The sequence below is a fragment of the Uloborus diversus genome, chromosome 7 (genome assembly GCF_026930045.1).
Source record: "Uloborus diversus isolate 005 chromosome 7, Udiv.v.3.1, whole genome shotgun sequence".
Lineage (NCBI taxonomy): Eukaryota > Metazoa > Arthropoda > Arachnida > Araneae > Uloboridae > Uloborus > Uloborus diversus.
This window is the reverse complement of record NC_072737.1, coordinates 132,676,279-132,701,755: the sequence shown is the minus strand read 5'-3', so window position 1 is coordinate 132,701,755 and position 25,477 is coordinate 132,676,279. Positions and strand designations below refer to the sequence as shown.

The following is a 25,477-nucleotide window of genomic DNA, read 5'->3' as shown; positions in this document are numbered from 1 at the left end:
ATGAAAATAACAACAAATCCATTCCCTCAAACTGTAAAGTAATACTTAAATTTCAGTAATTTTTAATAATCTTAATAAATTCATCTAAATAACCTATAATAAGGTCATTAAGTTATTGAATTTAAATCAATTAATGGGTTAAAATGAAATATATTTTAGATTTCAAGATGCAAAAGTAAACATTTAGAGAATGAGAAGCGTAAACTTAATTCAAAGTTATTTAAATTATCAAAATTATTTCCATTATACAATTTCAAAAATCATCATAACTTGAATCACATATAAATAAATAATTACTTACTTTTTCTCTATCACATTTCAAACCATCAACATCATAGACACCTAACAAAGATGGACCCTAGGGGAAAACAGTTTTAGGATAGTTCAGTACAAATCCAGAAGAGAAATTGGAGAAAATGTTTAGAAACATTTTAAAATGTTATTTTGAATTAATCTTTCATACATATGCAAGGTTAATATGCAAGTCCAAGATCTATAAATTTTGTGCCCCTTGCTACAAAATCTGTACAGCCCCTCCCCAGAGACCAGCAATGTATATTTGCAATGTTAATAAGTCTTGCCGACAGTTTTTTTTTTTTTTCAATTTCTTGGGCTCTTGGGCCCTTTAACGATGTGTGCCCCCCTTGCACTGTGGTATGCAAATCCGAGCCTGCCAATATGTGATTGTTTCTCACTAAAATTTTTGGAATTTTTTTAAAAAATCCTTAAAAGTAAGACCTGACCTGTGTGAACATCAAATTATTGAACACAATTCTTTTCTTTTCTTTAACAAAACAGGCAGGAGTATCTACACCATTTAATTGCAATGATCGAAACAAGGAAACAGCCCTGATCTATGTAAATAATTATCGGATTCCTGTTGTTAAATGTTTATTTCATGAGTTTTGCAGAATTTCATACATTCATTGTTAACCGGCCAACCAAAACCTCTCATATAATCCCATTGTTGTGAAAATGCGAGGGTGGTGCACTTTTTTTTACCAGCACTGTATGCATCTTCTTATAATTTTTTTTTTTGCTCCCTTGAACGCATGTACCTTCATTCCCCCTCCCCCCTTTTTTGCGCCTTATTAAGAGGACAAAATTTCAAAATTGTTTGCATTCATTCAAGGCTTAACTCAAACATAAAACTCAACTCTACGAACTCCACATTACACTGGCCTTCGCGACTGAGACCCAATCTTTGTGGTGGCATCTATCCCCTACACAAGCACACAACACACATGCCTACCCATACACACAAATGCCTACACACACGCACACACTCGTGAATCTTGATTGCGAAAAACATAATTTGAATTCCAGACGTAAAAAATTCAAATTTATTTTTAATTTTATTTGCGTTTTCAAACATCTGCGCCCTTTTTTTTTCTTTTTTTACACCCTCTAACCACCTGTTCCCATTCGAATTTTTTTTTTTTTGCAGCTTTTGGTAGTTAAGGTTGGCGCCTTCTTGGGAGACCCAGTGCGCCCCCAACTGCTTGTCGATCTTTGTGATTTAAAATCCTCCCCAACAAGGTTGAATGATCTCTTTCTCATATTACTATGTCAGTTCCAGTGATAAATGGTCCACGTGCATGTTAGTATCCAGTACTTCGTGCTCATGGCTCAATGAGAAAAATTTCCTGAGACAACGTAGAACTGAAGAGTAAAAAAAAGACATTTTTGATGTTGGTTTAGTGAGACAAAATTTGCCATCCCTAGCCTAGCGCAGTCTTAAAAAAAAAAAAAAATTTACGTAGTGTTACAGAATTTGCCACCCCTAGAAAAATGCCACCCAGGACGAGTGTCCCCTTTGCCTCCCCCACCCCAATGCTACATCACTGAGAAAGAGGGACCGTTGCTTGTCAAGGTTATTTCAAAAAAATATTCTCAGTCTGAAGTTGATTACTTTAATATTTTTTTTTTTTTGAAAATTGGCTAGAGCTAGAAAAAAAACAATAGACCCCCATTCACTAATGCCCCCCCCCCCCCAAAATAAAAAATTTTGCATGCATGGTGCATCTTCTGGGTCTGCTTAATACTTCTACATTGTAGTGAAATAAATGGGAATGGTAAGAGACGATCCCCCCCCCCCAAATAATCCCTCGTTTTCGAAAAAGGGGCAGCATTTTAATGTAAATGTGAAAGGAGATATTTTGAAACATTATTCAAATACGATACAATATATATTACAAATTAAAAAAGGAGCAAACTCCTCCCAGAAAACATAAGACTACACCTGAGTTTTTAAAGTGAAAATTTCAAAAATTTTCTGTGGGAGCATTTCTCACTCTCTCGTTCATTCAAGATCGTCTTAAATTTTGACTTCAATTTTGTAAATGTTCCGAGTGAGAATCTTTGGAAACTCCTCCTATAACATTATCAAAGGTAAGATAAAATAGCATTTCTGGAGCTCCAAATTTGAAAAGTTTCCAGAGAGAACTTTGAATCTCTCCTCTCTCAAACATCACCTGAAATCGTCTAAAACTATGTTTCTTGAACTATAATTTCGAAAATTACAGGGAGAGAACCCTTGTAGCCCCCTCCCCCCCTTGTTTAAAATAGTCGAAGGTAATCTGCAGTTACGTTTTTAGAAATTCAATTGCAAAGTTGACCAGGGAAGGAAACCCGAATCTCTTCCTCCTCAAGACCTAACATTATCAAAAAAGTCTGAAACTGCGTTTTGAGACTTTTCTAATGAAGAAATATCCGGATCCCTATACTTCTCCATGGATATTTTACTTACGATTAGGTTCTAATGTTTCATAATGAATCGCCAATGTTATTCTCAATAATAAATTTCTATAAAACGGTATGGAGGAAAGATGCTATCCTTTAAGTTCGCCAGGGAGACTATAGACTCTGTAGGTATGCCACTGAGCACCTATAATTTTTACATGAACATCTTTATTTTTCTTTCATGAAAAGCATGATATTCTTTAATATTTTTACTAAGTGTAAAAATGTTTTGAATTTCATTTGTGTAAAAAGGGGGGTAAAAATTCATTTGAAGGGCGTCAAAAAGAACTCCCATTCAAATTTAGAACCTGACTTGATTTCATGAAACATTAGTTCTTCCTCTATGCAGCACTGTTTCATGAAAACATTTTAAAAAAAAATCATAGCATACAAATAAATCATGAAAGCATTCCGTCTGTAATGTAGAAATGGTTCGCAAAACATTATAGTGCTCTGGACTTTTAATCTCATCTTTTTTTTTTGAGTAAATGGGGTACCACCGTACCCCTGGTGACCTCTGTGCACACGCATCTGCAAACCAATCAATTTTTCAACTGAAGTTTAAATGGTAAGGCTGCTTCCCAAATAGTGGGTGCAGATAAGTAGGTCAAATCAAAATGCTGGGAGCATGGACATGGTTCTTAAGAAACTTCGCCAAAAGTATCACATCAGGTTCATTAATGTGTGGGAGTTTTTCAGGGCCGGACTTAGGGGAGGGCAGGTGGGGCTACTGCCCCGGGGCCTCCACAACAAAGGGGCCCTCACAATAAAAAAATTTTACAAAATATTCTAACTTTCACGGGTTGAAAATATCGGATATATACATATGTATCAAAATATTCGGATATATATCAAAGTACCAGATATTTTCAAAAATATGATGATCTTTTCGAACCCTGATTAGGGGCCTCCACTCCTTCATTGTCCCGGGGACTCCACACTTCCAAATCCGGCCCTGGAGTTTTTATAAGCAAGATTGGACTGCAAGGAATGGTCAGCATTCCTAGCAACCAATGGCCACTAAGGATGTCATAATGGAGGTCTAGGGATGTCCTTCAAAACTAGCCGCCCGAGTGGCTAATGAAAGATCGATTCTTTGTCACCTCAAAGTACATATCTGCACTGCATTAGTATTTCTAATATGCATACTTTTGATTTTCTTTATATATACTTAAGCAATTGAATCCTTCACAATTATTTTTGTGTATCCTACATTGTTCAATGTAATATTTATTATACAATACAGTATTTTACAGCTTAGTGTTAGTCATAAGCATATTATATTTTATATAAACTGCAAAACATTTCACATTTAAAATAAATAAAATTTACTGTACCCATCCTTCAACTCTTCGTTTCAAGGCACTATATCTTTCTCTAAGTTGGTCGGCCATGAGTTTATACTGATCTTTCTCGGACTGGCATTGCTCTAATTCATGTCCTAAGATCAACAAGGAATCTGTTTTACATTCCAGCTTGACTTTCAAAGTATTAAACTAAAATAAAAGAAATATAGAGCATCAGAAGAGGTTGAACATTTTTTGAAACATATTCACAATTTTTTAAATTAAAATTAATATGAAATATTTCACACTGTGAAATTTCTCAACTGCACAGTAGCTATCAATGCTAAATATTACGTTTGCATCCCTTACATTTTTTAAGCCACCTTTGATGGCAGCCGCTAAAGCTCTCCAAGCAGTGTTAGAAATAAAAATTTAATTTCAGTGAAATGATGACACCTAAGATAAGTTTCTAGATTTCAAAATGAACAATAAAGGTGACATTTTAAAGGAATCAAAATACAAAGTATTTTTTTTTAATTGAAATGCTACTAATTGGCTACAGCAAATTTTTAGTAATCTGTAAAATATAAAAAAGAGAAAAAAATATTTTCTGATACAAAATAGATAGCATTTTTTAAAATCACTTTTTATATTCATTTCTTCATGTCAATATGATGAGTCAGAAAAGAAAAGCTTGGATGTGATCCAAAATATTTAGCATCTAAGTTTTGCACTCTAGAAGGCAAATCAAAAGTTTTGGTATCAAAAAGTGATTAACTACTGCTGATTTACTAACAGCTGCCTCTTATAGGTAACCATTCTCTTTATAAGAATTCTTCAAGTTTTCTTCTACCTCTAGTACCTACTATTGTATCAAGGGTGCTTATTCCCCCCCCCCCTTAACACACACACAAAATATCATGAAAAAACCCCAGAGCGAAAGTCTCTCTTCCAAAAAAAAAAAGAGAAATACCCCTGATAACACTCTAAAAATTTTAAAGACACAGTCACCCACTTCAGTTGGGTACCCTTATACTGTGCAGTAGATAAATTAAGCTTTATCACTTCTAAAAAACAGCTGAAGATTTAAATTATTTTTTAGATTTAAAGATAATGATTGAACATTTGACAATTGATGTTAGGAAAGGTGTCTTAACTTCCGTTCATTCTTGCATAACTTTGCTGTTATATATATGTTTGCATCTATGTATGTGTTACAAGAGGTGAACCTCATGAAAAATTTCTCATTGTGACATAAAGCTGAAAAAAAAACAGTGCAGTTGTAACGTTAACAATTTTGAAAGTGAAAATGCGAAGTAAAAAAATATATATGTATGAGTGAACTTGCCATGATGATTGATATATTCGGATTGTTTGTACTACTGGTGCAGCAGTAGTGTAACAAGTATCCTCGTCGCCGACATTGTTGCAGAATGGGAGAAAGTTTGTGCAGAAAGATTTTGCGCTAGGGGAGGGAAAAGGGAAAGGAAAAAAAAGTCAGCAATAAAACCATTTTGCAGAACAGTTCCCAAGGATGGCCGTTTTGCGGTAAAAAATGTAACTCGCCTACAAATTAAGGGAAAGGCCTGATTTTCTGCGAAAAACTAAATAATTGACATTATTTTAGAAAAAAAATTTGGCGAGCGCCTAATCGACCGAGCATTGATGACTGTGGTAGTCTGCAACATCACAGCAAGGATAAAAACCCCGTTCTAAACAGAGCTCCTCCCCACGTGGTGTGATTTTGAACAGGGCTGTAGAGTCGGAGTCAAAGAGTCGGACTGATTTTGGGGTAAAGGAGTCGGAGTTGTTAGAAAACATGCCGACTCCGACTCCGGGCTTCTTTTTTTTCTTTCCTTTCGCTGACTCTCCATGCATTTTTTAAAAACTGACTACCAATTGGTTCGATTACATGTATAAGAAGATACTAATGAGAAAACAACTGCCATTATGGCAATCAGCTAGCTTGAGTGCTTACCGAACTTTTTATAGCCGTCCCCTAGTTTACCTGCTTTTTAACTTAACTAATAGCAACTGTCAGCAAACGGTTTTGTTGCCTAACATTTTCAAGTAATCACTTTCAAATAAAAATAGAAATATAGTGTTTTGTTCGATCTCAGTTATAAAATAGTAAAAGAAACGTAACAAATTAGTAAGTCGAGGTCCGTAGCTAAGGTTGAAACGTTTAAGGGTGATCGGCAAATTCAAAAAAGTTCTGGCGCGAAAGCACGAATATAAAAGATCCGATGAAATAATTTAATGGTTTTTTCTTTATTAAGACTATTTCTATAAGCTTGGTTCTCACTAAAAAGTATGGAACAAAATAAGTGTAAATGATTTCTTGATTACAACACTCAATAATTGCAGTTAATCTTAAAATCTTCATATTAAGGTTAATTCTAAAGCAGTCAATAAAATTAAAATTAAAAATTTAGCGAAAGACAAATATAGCTATAGTAAAAGCTATTCGTAAAAATTTGTATACCGCCGCCTTTTTTTTAAAATTAGCTTCTGACCAGGGCTGCGGAGTCGGAAGGAAAATGGCCGACTCCGACTCCTGGATTTTGAAACGCTCCACTCCGACTCCAACTCTGGGCTTTTATAAATTTTTTTAATTGTATTTTTTCAACTCTCTCTTTCCTTTCAGGGGAAGGGGGAAAACCTCTGAACAGAGATTGAAATATTAATTCCATTTTATGAAAATTTCGCATTTTGTTTTTTTATTGTAAACCCAAGATGCATACAACGTTAGAAATTCAATTTAAAAATCAAATTTTCCAATACTTACGAGTTAAAAAGGGAGATGACTTAAAAATCCCTTTTAAAAAAATTGAAAAAGATTACCTGTAATTCCCCCCCCCCCCTTTAATGTCTAATTAATAGATATTAATCAAATTATGTGCTTTCAATTTTTGAAAGCTGTAACTTGAGAGAAAAAAAGCTTTTTTTCTAAATCTAAGTTCTTGAGAGGGGGTGGTTTGCCTAGGTGACACCCATCTGGTAGATGACACCCAAAGTTAATTTCAGAGTTTATAAAAAAATATAAATATTTTAAGTCTGAAAATTTTCGTGAATATATTTTAAATTATATTTCATCAATAAAATTTCAACGAAAATAGGGCTCATATACATCAGCAGCTAATTTTACACAAAATGCAACGATATACAATTTTGTATGAATAGCTTTTACTATACCTATATTTCTTCTTTGCTAAATTTTTAATTTAAATTTTATTGGCTGCTTTAGAATTAACCTTAATATGAAGATTTTAAGATTAATTGTTGTAATCAAGAAATCATTTACACTTATTTTGTTCCATACTTTTTAGTGAGAACCAAGCTTATAGAAATAGTCTTAATAAAGAAAAAACATCAAATTATTTCATCGGATCTTTTGGGATCGTGCTTTCGCTCCAGAACTTCTTTGAATTTGCCGATCGCTCTTGAAAATTTCAAACTTAGGTACGGGCTTTGACTTACTATTTTGTTACATTTCTTTTACTATTTTATAATCGAGATTGAACAAAACACTATATTTCTATTTTTATTTTAAAGTGATTACTTGAAAATGTTAGGCAACAAAACCGTTAGCTGACAATTGCTATTAGTTAAATTAAAAAGCAAGCAAAGTAGGGGACGGCTACAGAAAGTTCGATAAGCACTCAAGCTAGCTGATTGCCATAATGGCAGTTATTTTCTCATTAGTATCTTCTTATACATGTAATCAAACCAATTGGTTGTCAGTTTTTAAAAAATGCAAGGAGAGTCACTAAAAAGGAAAGAAAAAAAGAAGCCCGGAGTCGGAGTCGGCATGCTTTCTAACAACTCCGACTCCACGGCCCTGCTTCTGACGTATATGTGCCCTATTTTCTTTGCAATTTTATTGATGAAATATAATTTAAAATATATTCGCGAAAATTTTCAGAATTAAAATATTTATATTTTTTATATACTCTGAAATTAACTTTGGGTGCCATCTACCAGATGGGTGTCACCCGGGGCAAACCACCCCCTCTCAAGAACTTGGATTTAGAAAAAAAGCTTTTTTCTCCCTCAAGTTACAGCTTTCAAAAATTGTAAGCACACGATTTGATCAATGTCTATTTGTTAAACATTAAAGGAGGGCAAATTACAGATAATCCTTTCCAAATTTTTTAAAAGGGATTTTTAAGTCATCTCTCTTTTTAACTCGTAACTATTGGAAAAATTGATTTTTAAATTGAATTTCTGACGTTGTATGTGTCTTGGGTTTACAATAAAAAACAAAATGCGAAATTTTCATAAAAAAGAATTAATACTTCAATCTCTATTTAGAGGTTTTCCCCCTTCCCCTGAAGGGAGAGAGGGAGTTGAAAAAAATACAATTAAAAAAAATTTAAAAAAATCGGAAGTCAGAGTCGGAGTCAGGCGCTTCAAAATCCAGGAGTCGGAGTCGGGGTCGGCCATTTTCCTTCCGGCTCCGCAGCCCTGATTTTGAAGCAACCTTCTGTTGATCATGGAACAGTGGCTTTGCATTTGCTTCGCAATGCACATGCTTGTGTGTAAGACTTGTACTGACTTACTTTCGAGCTTTTTTTCACCTCTGTTGAAAAATTAATTTAAGCCCTTAAAAAATGGCATATTTGCTGTATCGTAGGTTGCAGCAACAGATGGAATACTTGATAAATTGTGTAGTATTTTGGGCTGACCGATTGTTATTGAGATAGGGATGGTTATATGAGTGAAAAGTTTGTTTGAAGGAGCTATAGATTTTCTCCTAAATGCATATATTCTAATTAAATTCTTTTTTTCTTGGTATGGAAAGGGAACTTTTGTTCTGCTCCAGTTGCAATGAGTACTTGATTTAATTTTTTTTTTCATGTGAGGGAGAGGGTAGGGAGCGATTTCTTTTTTGCTTAAAATGTATAATGAGCATTTTAATAAAATCCTATTTTCTTCGGAGGGTTACATTTTCAATTTTTTCTAGCTAAAATGTGTATTTTAATTAAATTCATTTTCCTTTCGGGGGGAGGGGGATACTTTGTTATATAATATTGTATATTACATATAATTATTAATTTTTTTTATGGGAGGGTGACCTTTATTTATTTTTTCCTCCAAATCACAGGCATGTTTTAGGTTTTTTTTTTCTTTTTTTTCTCAAACTGTAATGCATGTTTTAATTAAATTCATTTTCCTTTTGGGAGGAGGTGGATACTTAGTTATAATTACGCAATGCTTAAATTTTAATTTAGTTTTTTTCTTTTTAATGAGAGGAGAAAGAGTGATCCTTATTATTATTTTTTTTTTTTTTCAAATCACATGCATGTTTTAGTTTTTTTAGGGGGAAAGGGTCCCCTTCCCCCAAGCTGTAATGCATATTTTAATTAAAAATTATTTTTTCTTTGGACGGAATCTTATTTCTTGGAATAATGAATAGATGTTGCATCTGTAATTTTCTGGTATTAAGAATTATTGATAAGTGCTAAGATTAAAAAGAAATAATTTAACTCACTTTTGGTTAGATTTAATTTATTTCTCCACTTACCAATTGCTGTTGTTAATATTTTTAACCACATAGATTTAGCTCAAGGTCCCTTTTTTTCTGTAGCGAAAATCTGTTGGAAGCCCTGATATTGGGTTTTAATGCTTTTGGTTTTTGTATAAATGAATTTAATTAAACAAGAAGTTATGCTATATTTGTTAATAAATAATTTTTCTTTTTTGAAATCAATTGCACTTAAGTTTGTCCATCTGTTCATTTTTCAGTTCACGGAGCATTTTTGCAGAAAGAAATTGGGTCCAGAAAATTTGTAGCAGAAAGTAAAATAAAATTCTGCCAAAGGGACAAGGATTTCATTTCAAAGGGGGTCCAATGAAATTTGTATGTGGTTATTCAAGTTTTCTTGTTTGTACAAATAGTAAAATATGAAATTTTTCGACTTGCTTACTCATTTCGAGCTGAGTAAGCAAGTCATCAACTGTATAGACCCTCTCCTTGGCTACGCCACTGTGGAGCGGATAGCAGGCAAGCAGCCACAAATATTTAACTCATGTGGCTTTTCCGACTGGATAGATAAAAAAAAAGTTTAGAAAATTAATTTTTTTCACCTCTGAAAGTAAAGAAAGATAATCTTCTTCCAACTTTTGAAATTTCAAAGCCATACCATAGACAGAGTGGAACAACAAACTACAAATACAGTAGAAACCTCTACAAACATACAATCGTCATTAGATTTCTTCCCTTTTAAACTTCGAAAAACACTTTAAAAGTGATAAAAATATGTTCCTCCATTTCAAAATTTTTCTTTTCAGAACATAAATTAACTCTCAAACACTTAATATGGTTTTTTCAACACATTTTAAAACTATTTTTACACATTTCGTAAAAGCCGACGACATAACAAAACCTAAACAGCTGTCGCGGAAGTGGAGTTTAGCGGTTTCACTTCTACAAAACTTTTATGGTAGCGTTCGACGAATCTCACCGGTCTACCGATAAGTAACCGATTACAAACCGCAGCGTTCTATCATCTATCGGTTATCTCATCGGTTACCATTTTCAGCTGTTGATTGGTTGATTGGAGCACGTGATCATTTGCTGTCACGAGATTAACCAACCGGTCGCTCTCGTTCGTGCTCGTCGAACGCAACCTATGTTTGTCAATAAAAGGTTGTGTTCGATGAGCAGCCGGTAGCTCACCGGTTGGTATCACATGACAAATAATGATGTCATCAGCCATCACGTGATCAATCGTGTTCGCTGCCCGCTACCGGTTGAGTTCGTCAAACGCAAGCAAAGTAATCTACAAAATTCTGCAACGTGCAAATTAAAAAACTTAATTTCTTTTGTAATTTGGGAAAAATGTACTAACTTACATTAAAGTAAACTTTTTGAAATTATGTTCCCTTTTTCATTGTACTTGAAAACAACTAAACGTAGCTCTGATTTAAATTGTTGTTTGTTATGATGGCAGGTGTAGCAGAAGAATCTGAAACCGATACTGTTGATTCAAGTAAAATTTCGTACAAAGTGATTATAATTGGAGGTGGAATTGCTGGCATATCTGCAGCTCATCATCTCGTGAAAAACGGTGAAACAGATTTCAAGTTATTGGAAGCAAGAAACAGACTTGGGGGGCGCATTATCTCCATTCCTATGGGTATTCAAAATTTTGTGTAACTTTAACATCATATATTTATTAATATTTCCTTTGAAAAATAATAAAATACTATTTAGTTTAATTTAGATCAGACATTTTTCTTTTGATATATGTGTCAACAACCTCTTCCCTAGACTCGCAAAATAGTTTTTTCTTTTTTTAATCGAGTTGTTTATGTCTTGTTGGAATTTCATATGGTATGGAAGAACTATGCTATGATGTAGGGATGGAAGTTTTAGTTCCTTTTGAGGAACTAGTTCGTTTAGTTCATCTCAACCTTGTGAACAAGTTCAATGAACTAGTTCAAATGAACTATTCAGAGCTTTTTGGCGGGAAAATATAGTCACATGTTGCCAGATAGGTAGTTCTCCCTTTTTAAAAACCGGGGGGGGGGGATAAATTTTGCAATTTGCCGGGCTGTGGAAATTTGGGCTGATTGAATTTTCGCGTATTTATGTTTATTTTTCGGCGAATTTCCGCGTGTTTATTCATATTTTTTGATTTAATTATCAAACCTAATATTTTTTAACAGTCAGGGGTTCCAACCTGGAGGAGGGGGGGGGGGGGGTCATGGCACAGGCTGCGCCATTGAAATTTTTAGGGGGAGGGGTAGTAGGGATATTTTTTTTTTCGGAGGAGGCTTTGGGGGGATTCGTGATTTTTAGAGGGTTGCGCCTTTGCTCAGAGGGGGGGGGGACCCCTTGAGCAATACATTAGTGCATATATACATCTTTACAACTATTTTCAACTCATTTTCTTTTACCATTAAGTATTTATGTTGATTTTTAAATTTTTGCGTCACACTTCATGTTCTGTGTTAAAGTTTCATCATTTTAGAGATTCGTTGGTCTTGTTACCAAAATTAATATTTCTGAGTTATTCATTTTTGTTTTCATCCTAACATTTACTGTCAAGAGTATTTTTTAATTCTCAATCGATAGCGTACACAGACTTAGTGCGCCCCCCCTTATAGAATAGAAAGTGTGCCGGTTGCAAAAGTTACAATTAAATAATAATAATAATAAATTTTAACATAGTACTATTTCAGAACGTGCGGTCTCCTACCTCTTGCCCCCCCCCCCCTCGCGCCCAGGATTTTCATAAACTACTCAAGTTAAAAAAAATTCAAATATTGCTATACATTTAATTTCTTCATGGAAGAGATATTCCCCCCCCCCCCCTTCCCTTCATTTCGCCACTAATTCGCTAAGAATATTTTCTGGTTCTGCTCTGCAAACAATTCATGGCGACAGAGCTGTATTAACGGAAATGTTTTACTGTATTGGTTTTTAATTCAATGTATTTAATGATATGATTGAGATGCTCTTTCATTTTCTTTTGAATATTTTAAGCTCTCAAATATTTTGTTGAAATATTTTGCCCTGAAAGCGACTGCAAGAATTCAGGGGAACAAACTGACGCCCTCTTGCTTCAGGCGGCATTTTTTTAAGGGCGCCCTCATTTGTGTTTTTCTCGTTGAAACTTCTTATAAAAACTCAAAAAAAAAATTTAGTCAAGGCGCCAGTTTCAAAAGATATACAACGACTAGGAAAGATTGTAGAGCCAGCACTGAAAAGTGATAATTTACTTAACACAACCAAAACGATATACAGTGGCTCCCAAAAGTCTTCGTACACCTACGACTTTCAACGTAATAGGCCCCAATCCATTGGTTAGAATTAATATTTCGGAATGGGTACTTAATTATAAGATCTATGACCAATTTTCAACGAAACTACATGAAAAGTTTTTAAAAAATATTAAAACTTATTTTTTTAAAAATCAAAAACCAAAAAGTGCCGGAAATTTTATTTCACAAAAGTCTTCGTACACTTTATAAAATGTCTATATATTATTGAATAATCTAACTTTCGATTAAGTTATTAATTAGTAGAATATCATACAGTATTCATAACACCTTTTAAACGTCTGGGAATAGATTTCATTCTTTTTCTTTCTTTTTTTTTTTTTTTGCGTGATTTCCGAGTAAGTGTTCAACCACACTTCGAGTCTTACTGTTTCTAGCTCTATTTTCGTTTCAAAGCCCTATTTTCGTAATCTAACCTCCAGATATCTCTAAATACGTAACATTAAGTTAAAATCTGGAGATTGAGCGGGTATTTTTTAAACTTTAGGACAATTTTCGAGGCACTAGACGCAAACATTGAAAACCGTGAGCTTCTTATCGTTATCTTAATGAAAAACAAAGTTGTTTCCAATAACCAAATTTTTGGCTAAGAGTTCAAAAAAAATTACAAACTACCAAGTCCTGATGCTGATATGCACCTTCAAACTGGAAAATCTCCACCGTCCTGATTAACTGATCCAAATAAGTTCTTAAGATTAAGTTCCTAATTTTTTCTTCTAATTAGTTATACAACAATTTAGCCAAAAATGTTGAATTTATTTTTATCTGTAAGTAAGACGTGATTCTGTGATTCTAAAACTTTTTAGCTTATTTATCATTGATTTTGCGACAAAAAGCGTAAGCTTTCTGTTTTTCGCACGAAAAAGAAATTTTTTGTGGGAAGAGGTCCCATTTAATACAGCTAATCAGAGAAATTGACGAACAATTTTAGGTGAAAATTAAATGTAAAATGTTTCATTTAACTCTGCAGAAACTTTTACAGCAGTCAAATGTGTATTTTTCATAAATTTTTTAACTTCAAATCTCCGATCACGTTTTGTCAACTTTGCCGGTTGACCTTTTCTTACCTTGTTTTCGGTCCTATTCCTTTCTTTAAAGCATTTTATCAAGCACTTTACTATACAAACAAATAAATTAACTAATTTAGAGCCATTTCAAACCAATTACCACTACTGTGGGAAAAAAATTCAAATTATGAATGGTGTTTGCGGTTTTTTACGAATACCAGCCATTTTACAGTAATAAGCACAATATTATAGAATAAATAAACAAAAAATGAAAGCCAAATGACTTATGAGGGTCAACACAATGCAACAATATTAATAAAATGGCATATGATAATTTTAATCATGAATTTATTCGAAAATATTTGAGTGTACGATGACTTTTGTGGCGTGTTATTTCTCCAACTCTTCGTTTTCTGACCCTTTTCAAAAAAAAAAAGATCCGTCAATATTTTGAAAAAACCAATGGGTTGTATTTAGAATGACATAGGAATGATGTGAAAAAATATTGAATTTTATATTCGAATTCAGTTTCGAGTTATATTGGTTTTTCTAAAAAATTTCAAAGTGTACGAACACTTTTGGAGCCACTGTACATGTTAAAAAAAAGAAAAAAAAAAACTTATGGAGATTAATTCAAAAACTATAAAAAAAATTACTTAAGGGGTCAACAAACTTGACTAGTTGCGAAGTTTTCAAAACACGTTGAGCAAATGATATTGTACTCATTTTATGAAATATTGTATTTTTATTGTATTTGAAAACAATGATTTTTACGTTGTTGCGTGCGTAACACGTACAAATCAATATTTGCATACTACACAAATTGTTTTTAGAAAGTGGATGCTTCGTTTATGATACATAAGGGTTCCTTTTATTCGAATATACCACAATAAAATGCCTAAAATTCCAGGGGAAAACTGAAAATTTATGCTCAAAAATCTCACACCCATGCAAATGGATTAAGAAAAATATGAGTTTTAAGAAAGGCAGAACATTTTTATTAGAAAGCACAAAAAAGTCTGCTCCTAATTTCTTTTGCACTGTCGAAAGTGAAAAAAAATTCTTTACAAAGCCTTTTTTTTTTTTCTTTTCATTTTAAAGTCTATTGGTGCAATGGAAATAATATGAAGTTTAAATTAAAAAACAAAATAATAATCTGTCAATTTAATTCTGAAATAAGCGCACCCAATGCATGTGACGAGGCGCACATACTCCGCCTATTTCACTAATCACGCCACATCCACCGTGCATCGCGATTGAATTGAAAGGAAAGTCAAGAATCTTGCCGAACTTTCCCCCACCCGCCTCTGCTAAACAATAGCTCCATTGAATCTTGAATGATTGAACGAAAAGCAGATGCACTGCGAGAGACACGCAGGAAAACTGGTCGAACTAGATGAAATCGAACTAGATGCAATACTGAACTAAACAGTCAGCTTTTAGTTCAGGGAACTAGATTTCTAGTTCAGTGAACTAGATGAGGAAAAGAACTACTGAACTAGATGCCAAATCGAACTAAGAACTAAACGAACGAACTAGTTGCCAAATCGAACGAGAGAAAGAGAACTAAACGAAATCGAACTAAGAACTAAATGAACGAAGAACTAATAAACGAACTAAGAACTAAACGAACTAGTGAACTAGATTGTTTTCTACTGAACTAAAAGCTGAACTAGTTCGATTGAAAGACCCGTTCACTGTGACCGGGTCCGAACTAAACGTTCCATCCCTACTATGATGTAATTCATTACGTTGCTATGTTTTTATCTTAGTTTTCGAACAGGTAGATACGTTGATACTTTATCTACTCGCCCCTTTTCATTTCTTTCTAGTATCATTGAAACGGAGAGGTGAAAATCAGAACCCTTTTTTTTTTTGGTCGCTAGTAGCGAGTAGCTAAGCAGATTTATTAATAATCACTCATTTTTTTCCAGTCACCACTTTTTTTGTAAATTATCAAAAAAAGTAACTGAACAACAAATTATCTTTTAAACTGATGCTATTAAAATTACCAGTTTAAATAAAGGTATCAATAACTGTTGGGGTGTAACCCCCCCCCCCTAAAAGCAAGGGTGCAACATACTGCAAATACCCCCTCCAAAAGCAAGAGGCTCCTCAACTAAAAATGAGAAAAATACCCCTCGAAACAACCCCCGAAAAATTTCGATGGCACAGTCTGCGCCATAACCTCCTCCCCCTAGGTGGATGCCCCTGATAATTAACCGCATTTACTAAGCTATATAATTAAGTGATAGCTATGCTAATTGGATATTATTTCATCTTTAAGATTAATATGTTCTGACAACAAAAAATTTTCACGCTTTCATTCACTTGAAAGTTATATACTAAGAAAAAAAATTCAATTAAAAAAAAAAGTCTATTACAAATGACAGATTTGGTTGTTCGCTCCAGACGTTCTCAAACTACCACAACTTCCCACCATTAGTTGCAACAAAGTCTTTACAGCTTCATGTACCATTACCCCTAATTCCACACTCTTCTTTTGATCCTCTACTTTTTTTGTGCACCAGCCGCCTATGACTGAAAAAAACGGTATAGGCAGGGCTGCCAAGAGCAAAGGCGAGCCCTTTGTCCATTTGGTCCTATCCTCCCATAAAACTTGCCAAATTTAAACTTATCTGATTCTGAACCAGGCCCCTAGTTTCAGACTAGGCTGACGTGGCTTCTTGTTGGCCCTGTGTATATGAGTATACAGAGTAATTTGACCTCATCTTCTAAACAAAAGAGGGTGATAGAAGAGCCCAAGTTGATCGTAGAACCACCCATTATCTCGTCCAATTTGTAACCATAACCGAGTAGTGGTAGATATGAAAGGAAAGTTAGCCAAAAAACAAATTTCTGAGAAAAAGACTGATTTCAAAAATTCATGAAAAACCTACACGCAAAATAAGTTTAATAAAGTAATAATAAAATAAGTTAAGTTAAAATTGAGTATACAGAATCCTATAAAATGACCCTCTTTTCATCAAGATAGTCGGATTTTTCAGCGAGCCACAAGCTTCAAAACATGCAAAGTACTCAAAGTTGCACTAAAATTTTCAAACAGCATTTTCAAAAACTATCATTAGAACTACAATCAGTCAAATCTACCAAACACTGAGGTATCCTACTAGCTTTCAAATGATACCACAACAAATCATATCGGGGTGTAAGTTCCGCAGAAATTAAACTTTTATTTTGAAACATTGAAATCGGCGTTTGTCAAAAAAAGGGAGACTAGTAAACGTGACGCAGCTCTTTAAGTAGAAGATGATCCGTCTGAAAGTTTCCACCTCCATCTATTTTTTGAACAAAGCACAATTTTTGTGCGCAAATTTTACTGTGTTGAGAGCATTTTGAAAGTTACATTAATATCATTAAATCATAATTTAAGTGATTTTGTTTATATTTCTGCTTTATAAACCTATCTTCTCTTTCTCCCTTTAAGGAAATGATTGTGTTGACCTAGGTGCTTCTTGGATTCATGGTGTTCTGGGGAATCCAGTATATGAACTAGCTGTATCAAATGGTTTAATTAATCTTACAAATGAGCAAGAACCTCATACAATTGTAGCCACTACAGAAGATGGAAAAAGAGTACCTATATCAGTAATTGAAGAGGTATACAATGCATATTTTTGGTTTAGCAAAAGGTGTGAAGAATATTTTTTGCTTCATTTACACACTCCACCTAATGTTGATAGTGTTGGAAAACATTTAGAGCTGGATATTTCTGCTTATTTGCAACAGTACCAAGATGATGATGCTTGCATACGCAGAATGGTGTTCGACCATCTTCTAAACAGAGAAACCTGTATAACAGGTTGTCATTCCATGGAAGAAACTGGACTTAGTGATTTTGGGAGCTATACAGAGTTACCAGGTGGTAATATTAACATTCCTGGTGGTTTTCATTTAATAATTAATTTCTTAGCTGATATTTTACCTCAAGAAAGCATTAGGTTACAATCTGAAGTGAAACATATCAGATGGAAAATGAAACCTGAAGATCCACCAAAGGACGATGAAAAGACATCTGGAAACAAAAGTAAACGAATTAGTATTGAATGTGAAGATGGCTCAAAATGGTTAACAAATCATGTGATCATTACTCTTCCATTAGGTGTATTAAAAGCAAAAGCTAAAGATATGTTTGATCCCAGCTTGCCAGAGTATAAATTAGAATGCATTAATAATTTAAGTTTTGGTGCAGTGAATAAAATATATTTAGAATATGATAGACCATTTTTAAATGCGGAAATTACTGAAGTTATCACATTATGGAAAAGGACTGAAGAAAGCGATATCAGTAAAATATGGTTCCGCAAAATTTATTCATTTAGTAGGTATTCTGAAAACGTTCTCTTAGCTTGGGTGTCTGGCCATGAAGCTGAATTCATAGAAACCCTTTCTGAAGAACAAATAGCTAATACCTGTACAGACATTTTAAGGAAGTTCCTTAACGATCCATACATACCAAGACCATGTAAAGTTGTATGGTAAGCTTTAATGTATATCTGTCCATTTTTTTCAATATTTTATTTTGTAAAGCTTTTTTATATGATGTTTTGGGATTTAAATTGTGCATTTATAGTTGTTTTAGATTTTGTATATGTATGAAAACAATTTAAAGTGGTTTCTTAAGTATTTTTTTTCTTTATTTAGTTATATATAAGTTTTTTTTAAACAGACTGCGGGCAACTCTCAAATCCAACAGCAGGTAGCTTCTGTATAGTACCCTGTTCAAAAGTGCATTTAATTCAGAATGTTAACGCAGTAATGTATTTGTGTTTATATGTCACACTGATGAATATGCAGGTTTCAAAAAGTCAGAGTGTCTAATAATTGTTCTGTAAAACAAGATATCAGGCCCAACTTATGTCACATAGGACTTAGTGCCAACCAGTCTCTCAAACCCTTGCCTCAAACCAACATGAAAAGAAACATTTTTGTTACCTTTATACCTTTATCATGCTGATATTAATAACATTTTCTATATAAAATTTATAAGCATTCAGCTTTTGTGTTATTGTTAAGTGTACAAAAACCTGTACCACACTATGACAAATGCTTGGAAAATCATGGCAGCAATGTCGAAAAATAACGTAAGGGTGGTAGATTTTCGTGCAATAAATTTCTTTGCTCTATGTGTACTCGGTTTTTTTTTTTTTTTTTTTTTAACTTCAAAACGGTACTTGCTTTAAAAACATTCCTCATATTTGTAGCTTTTGCTTAAAGTTTCTAGTACACGAGAGTTTCATTTTAAGAAATCTTCTTAGTTTAGAGACTAGGAAAGTTTTCTGTTGTAAAATTTTTGGGGAAACAGGGCCCAATACAGGATGATTTTGCTACCGTTTTTCGGTACCTTCACAAAAATCTTGTTTTGAAATAGGTACTTTCACAAAAATCAAGTAATAACGGGGGTCTGGCCAGAGCAAGTTTGGGTCCGTTAACGGACCCTTCACAAAAATCCGATCAACCAAGACGGACCTTTCACAAAAATCCAATCAACCAAAACGGACCTTTCACAAAATCCCGATCAACCAAAACGGACCCTTCACAAAATTCTGATAAACAAAACGGATCTTTCACAAATTGTTTATTGAAAGAGCAAATCTCAGATTAAAATAATACAGCATATTTCCTGTATAAAAACGATAATGGTTGGAAACTTTTTTAAAGTTAAATTAGAGGAATCAACTTATACAAAATCAGCTAATTTCGCAAAAGAAAAAAAAAATCGGCACTCTTGTGATGCTCCTTGGGGGCGAGCCATAAATAATTACTACGGCCAAATAAATATAATGCCTGTTGTTGGTTTCTTTGAAAGAAATTAACAGCTGAAAGTCAGTTTGGTTTATAATTTTGCTTGTTTGTTTTATGCAGCGGTGTTGTTGTAAACTTCTTTGAAAAAGCGTCAACATTCTCTGAATAGGCGTAGTAAGCATTTTTCTCCCCACTCATGATTTAATAATCAATAATATACAGCGAAATGAACTTAGAACTGCAAAGGGTAGTAGGGGGGGGGGGATGTGATCGCTTCAGATAGGGTTACCAAATTCAAAGCGGTGCGATGTTTAACTGTTTATCGCCACTTAGCATCTGGCGGTGCGATGTTAAACTGTTATTTTGGGAGAAAGTTATATGGGTTTGATTTTTCGATGCTAAAAAGGATAATTAACTTAAAATAAACTAATTTTATTTACCGTTTTTTTTTTCTATAGATGCCTACATTTTGAAAAACGAAATCTTTTTACATCCGATAAGAGAATCATATTTCATTCTTTTTTCAAGCTAACTTCGCTTTATTAGGATGCAAATAAAGGAAAAGGATTCTTTATTTTTGTAAGAAAGCTTATTTCAGGTTTTTAAAGCGGAATTCCATTTTCTTTTATGAGTCAATAATTAAAATGCTGAATCGATCGTTTATTTTTTATTTTATTTATTTATTATTATTATTATTTTTGCTTCAACTGTATCCGGATATTAATGATATGTTTATCATAGGGCTCTAAAATGCAATTCTAAAATAATTTTATCCAAAATATTTATTCTACAAGCCGTTTTTATACTTTTGATGCCTTCCTTCACTTTGAGGATTGCAATCTCTTTGCATCTGCTATGGGAATCTGATTTTTCGCATTTTCGATGTTTAGTACGCTTAGTTAAGAAGTAAACAAATAATTTTTTTTTTTTTTGTAAAAATCATGGAATTTGTAAGTTTTAAACGAAATTCTGTGCTCTTAAACAGTGTCTTGGGTTAAAAATTTAAATGCCCCCCGACTGAATTTTTTTTTCTTACAGTTGTTTTAAATACTATACAAATAACATTTCTAGTATAATTTAACATGATGTAGAATGGTAGATAAATATTGATACTTGAGGGGTACCCATCTCCCAGTGAGCGATGCCTCTCCCCCCCCCCCCCCCCAAATACTAGAAAAGCACTAAAGAATGATATTCTCAACAGAAAAGAGGGAAAACACTCAACTTTAAGTGTCAATGATGCAGTTTCCACCATCTCAAGAGTCTAAACTTTCGTTTTTGCAAAAAAAAAAAATTTTTTTGCAAAATTATTTGATTTTTTCACAAAAGTATTTGATTTTTCACAAAATTATTTGATTTTTCACAAAAAAACGGACCCTGTGAAAAATCCTGGACAGACCCCTGAATAAAATCAGGTAGCTTCACAAAAACATCGAAAATTTCACAAAAATTCGCATTTTTAAATATAAAATTTGTTTCTTTGTTTAAAACAAAATTTACTTATAACATAAAATTCGAAGCAGGTTTATATGAACAATCGCTTAAATAGCAACCTTTTTGTGGTATTTTAACTACTTTTTAGCTGTTTCTCGCCAAAGTGTATTTATGCAATATTATCGCAATCTTTTAACATGTTTTGGGGAACCGTTTTTCTCATAATTTCCAATATTGTGCACAGTACATAGCCCATTAAGCTGAAATTACGATGGTATTTTTGGTACTTCTTAGGTTTTTAGCTCCCCCCCCCCCCAAAAAAAAAAAACGAAACCTGTTAAAAATAATACTAGATGACATTTACACTTCTCGAACTAAAATTTCACTTGTTCTACTTCTCTTTTACAAAAATAGGATGCCTCTAAAAGTTCACAAAAGCAATGCTGATAAAAAAAAACTTTCACAAAAATAGAATGATGCAATACTTTCACAAAAATAGGTAGCGAGAAAGATATCCTGGATTGGCCCCTGGGAAACCTGTATTTCTAATTGGAGCTGAGGTTTTTGGAGATTGATTCCAATACGTGACCCCTCCCCCTGGATGATAAAACCTAAAGCACATTGCTAAGAGGTGGGCTGATGTTTCGAAAAGTGCAGGATCTTTAATTTTTCTGCCCTGAGGCAAAAACTTTCTGCAACTCCCCCTTACCCATCTTCCTTCGAGTTTATATATTGTCGCCTCAGAGCAATAGTAAGATATCTAATCCCAGAAATAACACTAAGATATCTCTTACTGTTTCTCTGAGGCGGCGATATACTATATAGAGTTGCTACAAAAAACACAGCATTAGGATGAAGTTATCAAAATTTAGAGTTTTAGATAGTCAAAAGTCAACTACTGTATACCGTAAAACCCTTCTAATGCAGACACTAATGGGACAATTTTTTTTTTTTTTTTTGAAAACAATGAGAGGGGGGGGGGGTCCGCAGGACAGGGGTTTAATAATGTTATTTGCTTTGGAATTGGGAAATTAAAAATTGTCCACATAAAAGGGGTGTCCGTTAGAAGAGGTTTTACTGTAGTATTTTTTACCACGTTCAATGAAAGCAAAATAGTTAGCACAAACAAATATTTTCAATTGTATGACGTACTTCTAGGCATATTACCGGCCTGTCATTTAAGGGTATCAGAAAGCCTCCCTGGTCTTTGAAAACATATGTATGCTTGGTATTCAATGACGTTTAAACATACAGTTGGCTCTCTGTTTAACGACGTTCTCTATTTAAAGAGGACTTTTCACGGTCCCAGATGGTCAACTATAGTGTTAAAAGCATTCCATTTAAGGACGATTTTTTGTGGTCTGTTGAAAGTTATTAAACAGAGAGTCAACTGTATAATTAAATACCTAACTTTTATTAAGTATATACCTTTTGTTACTTCCCTCCCCCCAGGTAAATTTTAAAAGAGGAGAGCTAATGAATGAAAAGATATAATCTTACCTCTTGCATAAAGGGTTCCTTGTAACCCCCTAACATAAGCTTACCGTTTTGCATTGAAAAAGTGGTTCCTCTAGTAATCTCAAAACAAGTGATCTCTGCAAATTTGCGATTTAACCTTGTTATATTTCTTTTTAAAATATCTTTTTTTTTTCAACTGGTAATAAACTAAAACACTACTTGTCCCTAATTCTAAATATAAATACTATTTTCACTAAATTAATAAACATTTCATGCTTATAATTTACTTATTTTTTCCGTCAATTTGAGGCTTGTATCAAGAAATGAGTTTCTTCAATAATGTGTAAAGCTTTAGAAAATGATACATGTTTTCTTTACATTTCAATTATTTTATATTTAGCACATCTTGGAAAAGTCATCCATTTAGTAGAGGCTCATATACCTATATTGGGCTCAAAGGATCTCAAAGAGATATCGAGTTATTAGCATCTCCTATTTATACAGATCCATACCATAGCAAGGTATTTATTTTTTAAATGTTTGCTCTAATTTTATGATACAGAATAACTTTCAGTTTTAAATGAAACTAAAAATTATTTGCTAAAACTTTTGAAGTAATTTCTTGCAGTAAAACTTCTTTTTGTTTCATTATTAATCTATGTAAACATCTGTGAATTTCAATCATACATCAAGAAAAATAACTTTTAACTACTTATTTCAACCTATAGTTTATTTTATTTTTTAACTTCAAACATTTTATTTATATTTAGTTTTTAACTTTATTTAGTTTTTAACTTCAAACACATTTGGTATATAGTGTATTGCATTGCTTAAAATTAAGAGATGCACTGGCCCGGGACCACAAAAAACATCCATTGGAAAAGTAGAAGATAAATTTTAGTGGTCTATGGGACCAGTGGCGTTAAGTTTATTCCTATTATCCATTCAAAACTTTTAAGCATCACAATATTTTGAAAATTTTGAGACAATGTTTCCAACTTTATTCACAATGTTCAAGCAGGAAAATATATGCAGTTGATTCTCTATTTAATGAGTTTTAAGGGACCACAAAAAATGGTCCATAAGAAGAATATCTTTAAATAGAGTGGTTCTATAGTAAATTGTCCGGTACCTTGAAAAGTCGTCTTTAAATAGAGAAAGTCATTAAATAGAGCATCGTTAAACAGAGAACTAACTGTGTTAAGAAATGTTTATGCATAACATATTGTTTCAACTGCTCTGCCCCTCAAGCAATTACAAAGACTATATTTTGTTGGCCAAATTCCCTGACTAGATTTGGTTTCGAAGAAAAATATCTGCTTTTCGTTACACTTCCTCAGTCAACTCAAACATGTTCATTGAAAATTGTTGTTTGACTCCATTTTTCATGTTAATTAATTTTTCTTCACACATTTCTTTTTTTTTTCTTTATGTATCATTATTTAAAACCAGGATGCAAGAATGGGATATTAAAAGTGTCTACTAACCAGTGAAATTTTGCAGTTACTAGTCCAAAGGATGTGACTTTTTCTAAAATTTGTACAATTGGTGTACAGTCTGTTACTAAAACCAGCTATATTATAGAATTTCCAATCAACTGCAATAGATACAAAATAGTGAAAGTGATTTTAAATTGATCCCCAAGAAATAAAAGTACTATCATTTATTACAGTCGAACCTCGTTAACACAAACTCGCTTAGCACGAAATAAATGCTATTCCCCATTAGATAAAGCTACAAATCAGTGTTAAATCAATCGCTTAACACAAAGAAAGCGATGAAGTGTTTTTTTTTTTCCCCGTCAACACTGCAAGGAAAATCCAGTCTTGCGATGAGGGAAAAATCAGATGTTTAAAATTGCACTGTTGTAGAGAAATGATTTGAATAGCCGTTGTCTGTTTCAAATTACTTGTGTTTCTTACTTAAACTATAAATTTTGATACTTGGGTGTACATTTTTGTACAAAGGCACTTTCGTTTCAAAATTTTCTGAGACATAAAAACTTGTCTGCTTATACAAAATCTTGTAAACTTCGAAATTGGTTAACGCAAAATTTGGTTAACAATTTTGGCTTCCCGTCGAGTTCATGTTAACGAGGTTTGACTGTACTACTATAAAAACACTTAATCATCCATTATGGCTTTTCACAGTGGATTGTTGATTTTTAAACAAAAAATGAATTGAAGCAGAATAATGATAAGAAATTTTGAACAGAGCTGTGGAGTTGGAGTCGGAGTGAATTTGGGGTAAAGGAGTCAGAGTCAAAGGCTCTTACATTTACGAATTCGGAGCTGGAGTTTCTTATTTTCAATCCCACTCTGCAGCCTGATTTTGAAAAGCAGATTTAGTATGGAAGAATATGATGTCATAAATTTATTAAATAATCAATTAATCATATATTTTTAAGCCAATAATCAATATTAAGTATTAAACTCAAAAGGCAGTTAAAAATCATGGAATTATAACAGAAGATGTAGCCTAACCATTGTCTTTTACTTCTGATGCTCCGAGAAACATAAAATAAAATTACTTAATAATTTCCACTGATAATTTAATTTTTTTTTTATTTATACATACATATTTTCCCTTAAAAATCTGTGACTTGAATAATTATTTCAATTACCTTCTAAAACAAAATTACCAAAAGAAAATTTATTTTAACATTTAGTATGTGTTGTAGTTCTTTATTCTGCAGAATGTTCTCAACATAAAATGTTTTACTAAAACCTTACAGAACGACATTCATAGCATAACATAGTAATAAATCTTGATGCAATTTTTAGCCTGCTTTGTTATTTGCTGGAGAAGCCACTCATCCAAGTTTCTACTCAACAACTCATGGTGCATACCTTTCCGGTCAAAAATGTGCACAGATTTTACTAGAACCCGATTCTGATTCTAATCAAAAAGCCAAAGAAGGAACTGAATATGATGGTGCTAAAGACTTGTCCTCGTGGATTAGGGGCATAGATCTCACATAGAAAGCTAATGTAT

General features: G+C 33.2%; 2 protein-coding genes across 2 annotated transcripts in view; one reads left to right on the top strand and one right to left on the bottom strand.

Annotated features, from left to right (window-relative positions):
* Positions 1-10,377, bottom strand: part of LOC129226888 (coiled-coil domain-containing protein 149-like) — a 32,043-nt gene extending 21,666 nt beyond the window's left edge. Inside the window, exons 1-3 of the mRNA XM_054861517.1 lie at positions 10,119-10,377; positions 4,080-4,238; positions 302-358 (exon numbers count right to left, since the gene is read on the bottom strand). Of these exons, the coding sequence (XP_054717492.1) occupies positions 302-358; positions 4,080-4,238; positions 10,119-10,172 (270 nt within the window). The 5' untranslated portion in view covers positions 10,173-10,377. The remainder of the gene's footprint in view (positions 1-301; positions 359-4,079; positions 4,239-10,118) is intronic.
* Positions 10,378-10,968: 591 nt separating this feature from the next.
* LOC129226887 (spermine oxidase-like) lies at positions 10,969-25,464 on the top strand (the record flags this gene model as incomplete). Its single annotated transcript, XM_054861516.1, has 4 exons — positions 10,969-11,170; positions 17,274-18,324; positions 22,884-23,004; positions 25,267-25,464. Coding segments are annotated over 4 exons (1,572 nt in total), but the record flags the coding sequence as incomplete, so codon positions are not given.
* Positions 25,465-25,477: the final 13 nt, after the last annotated feature.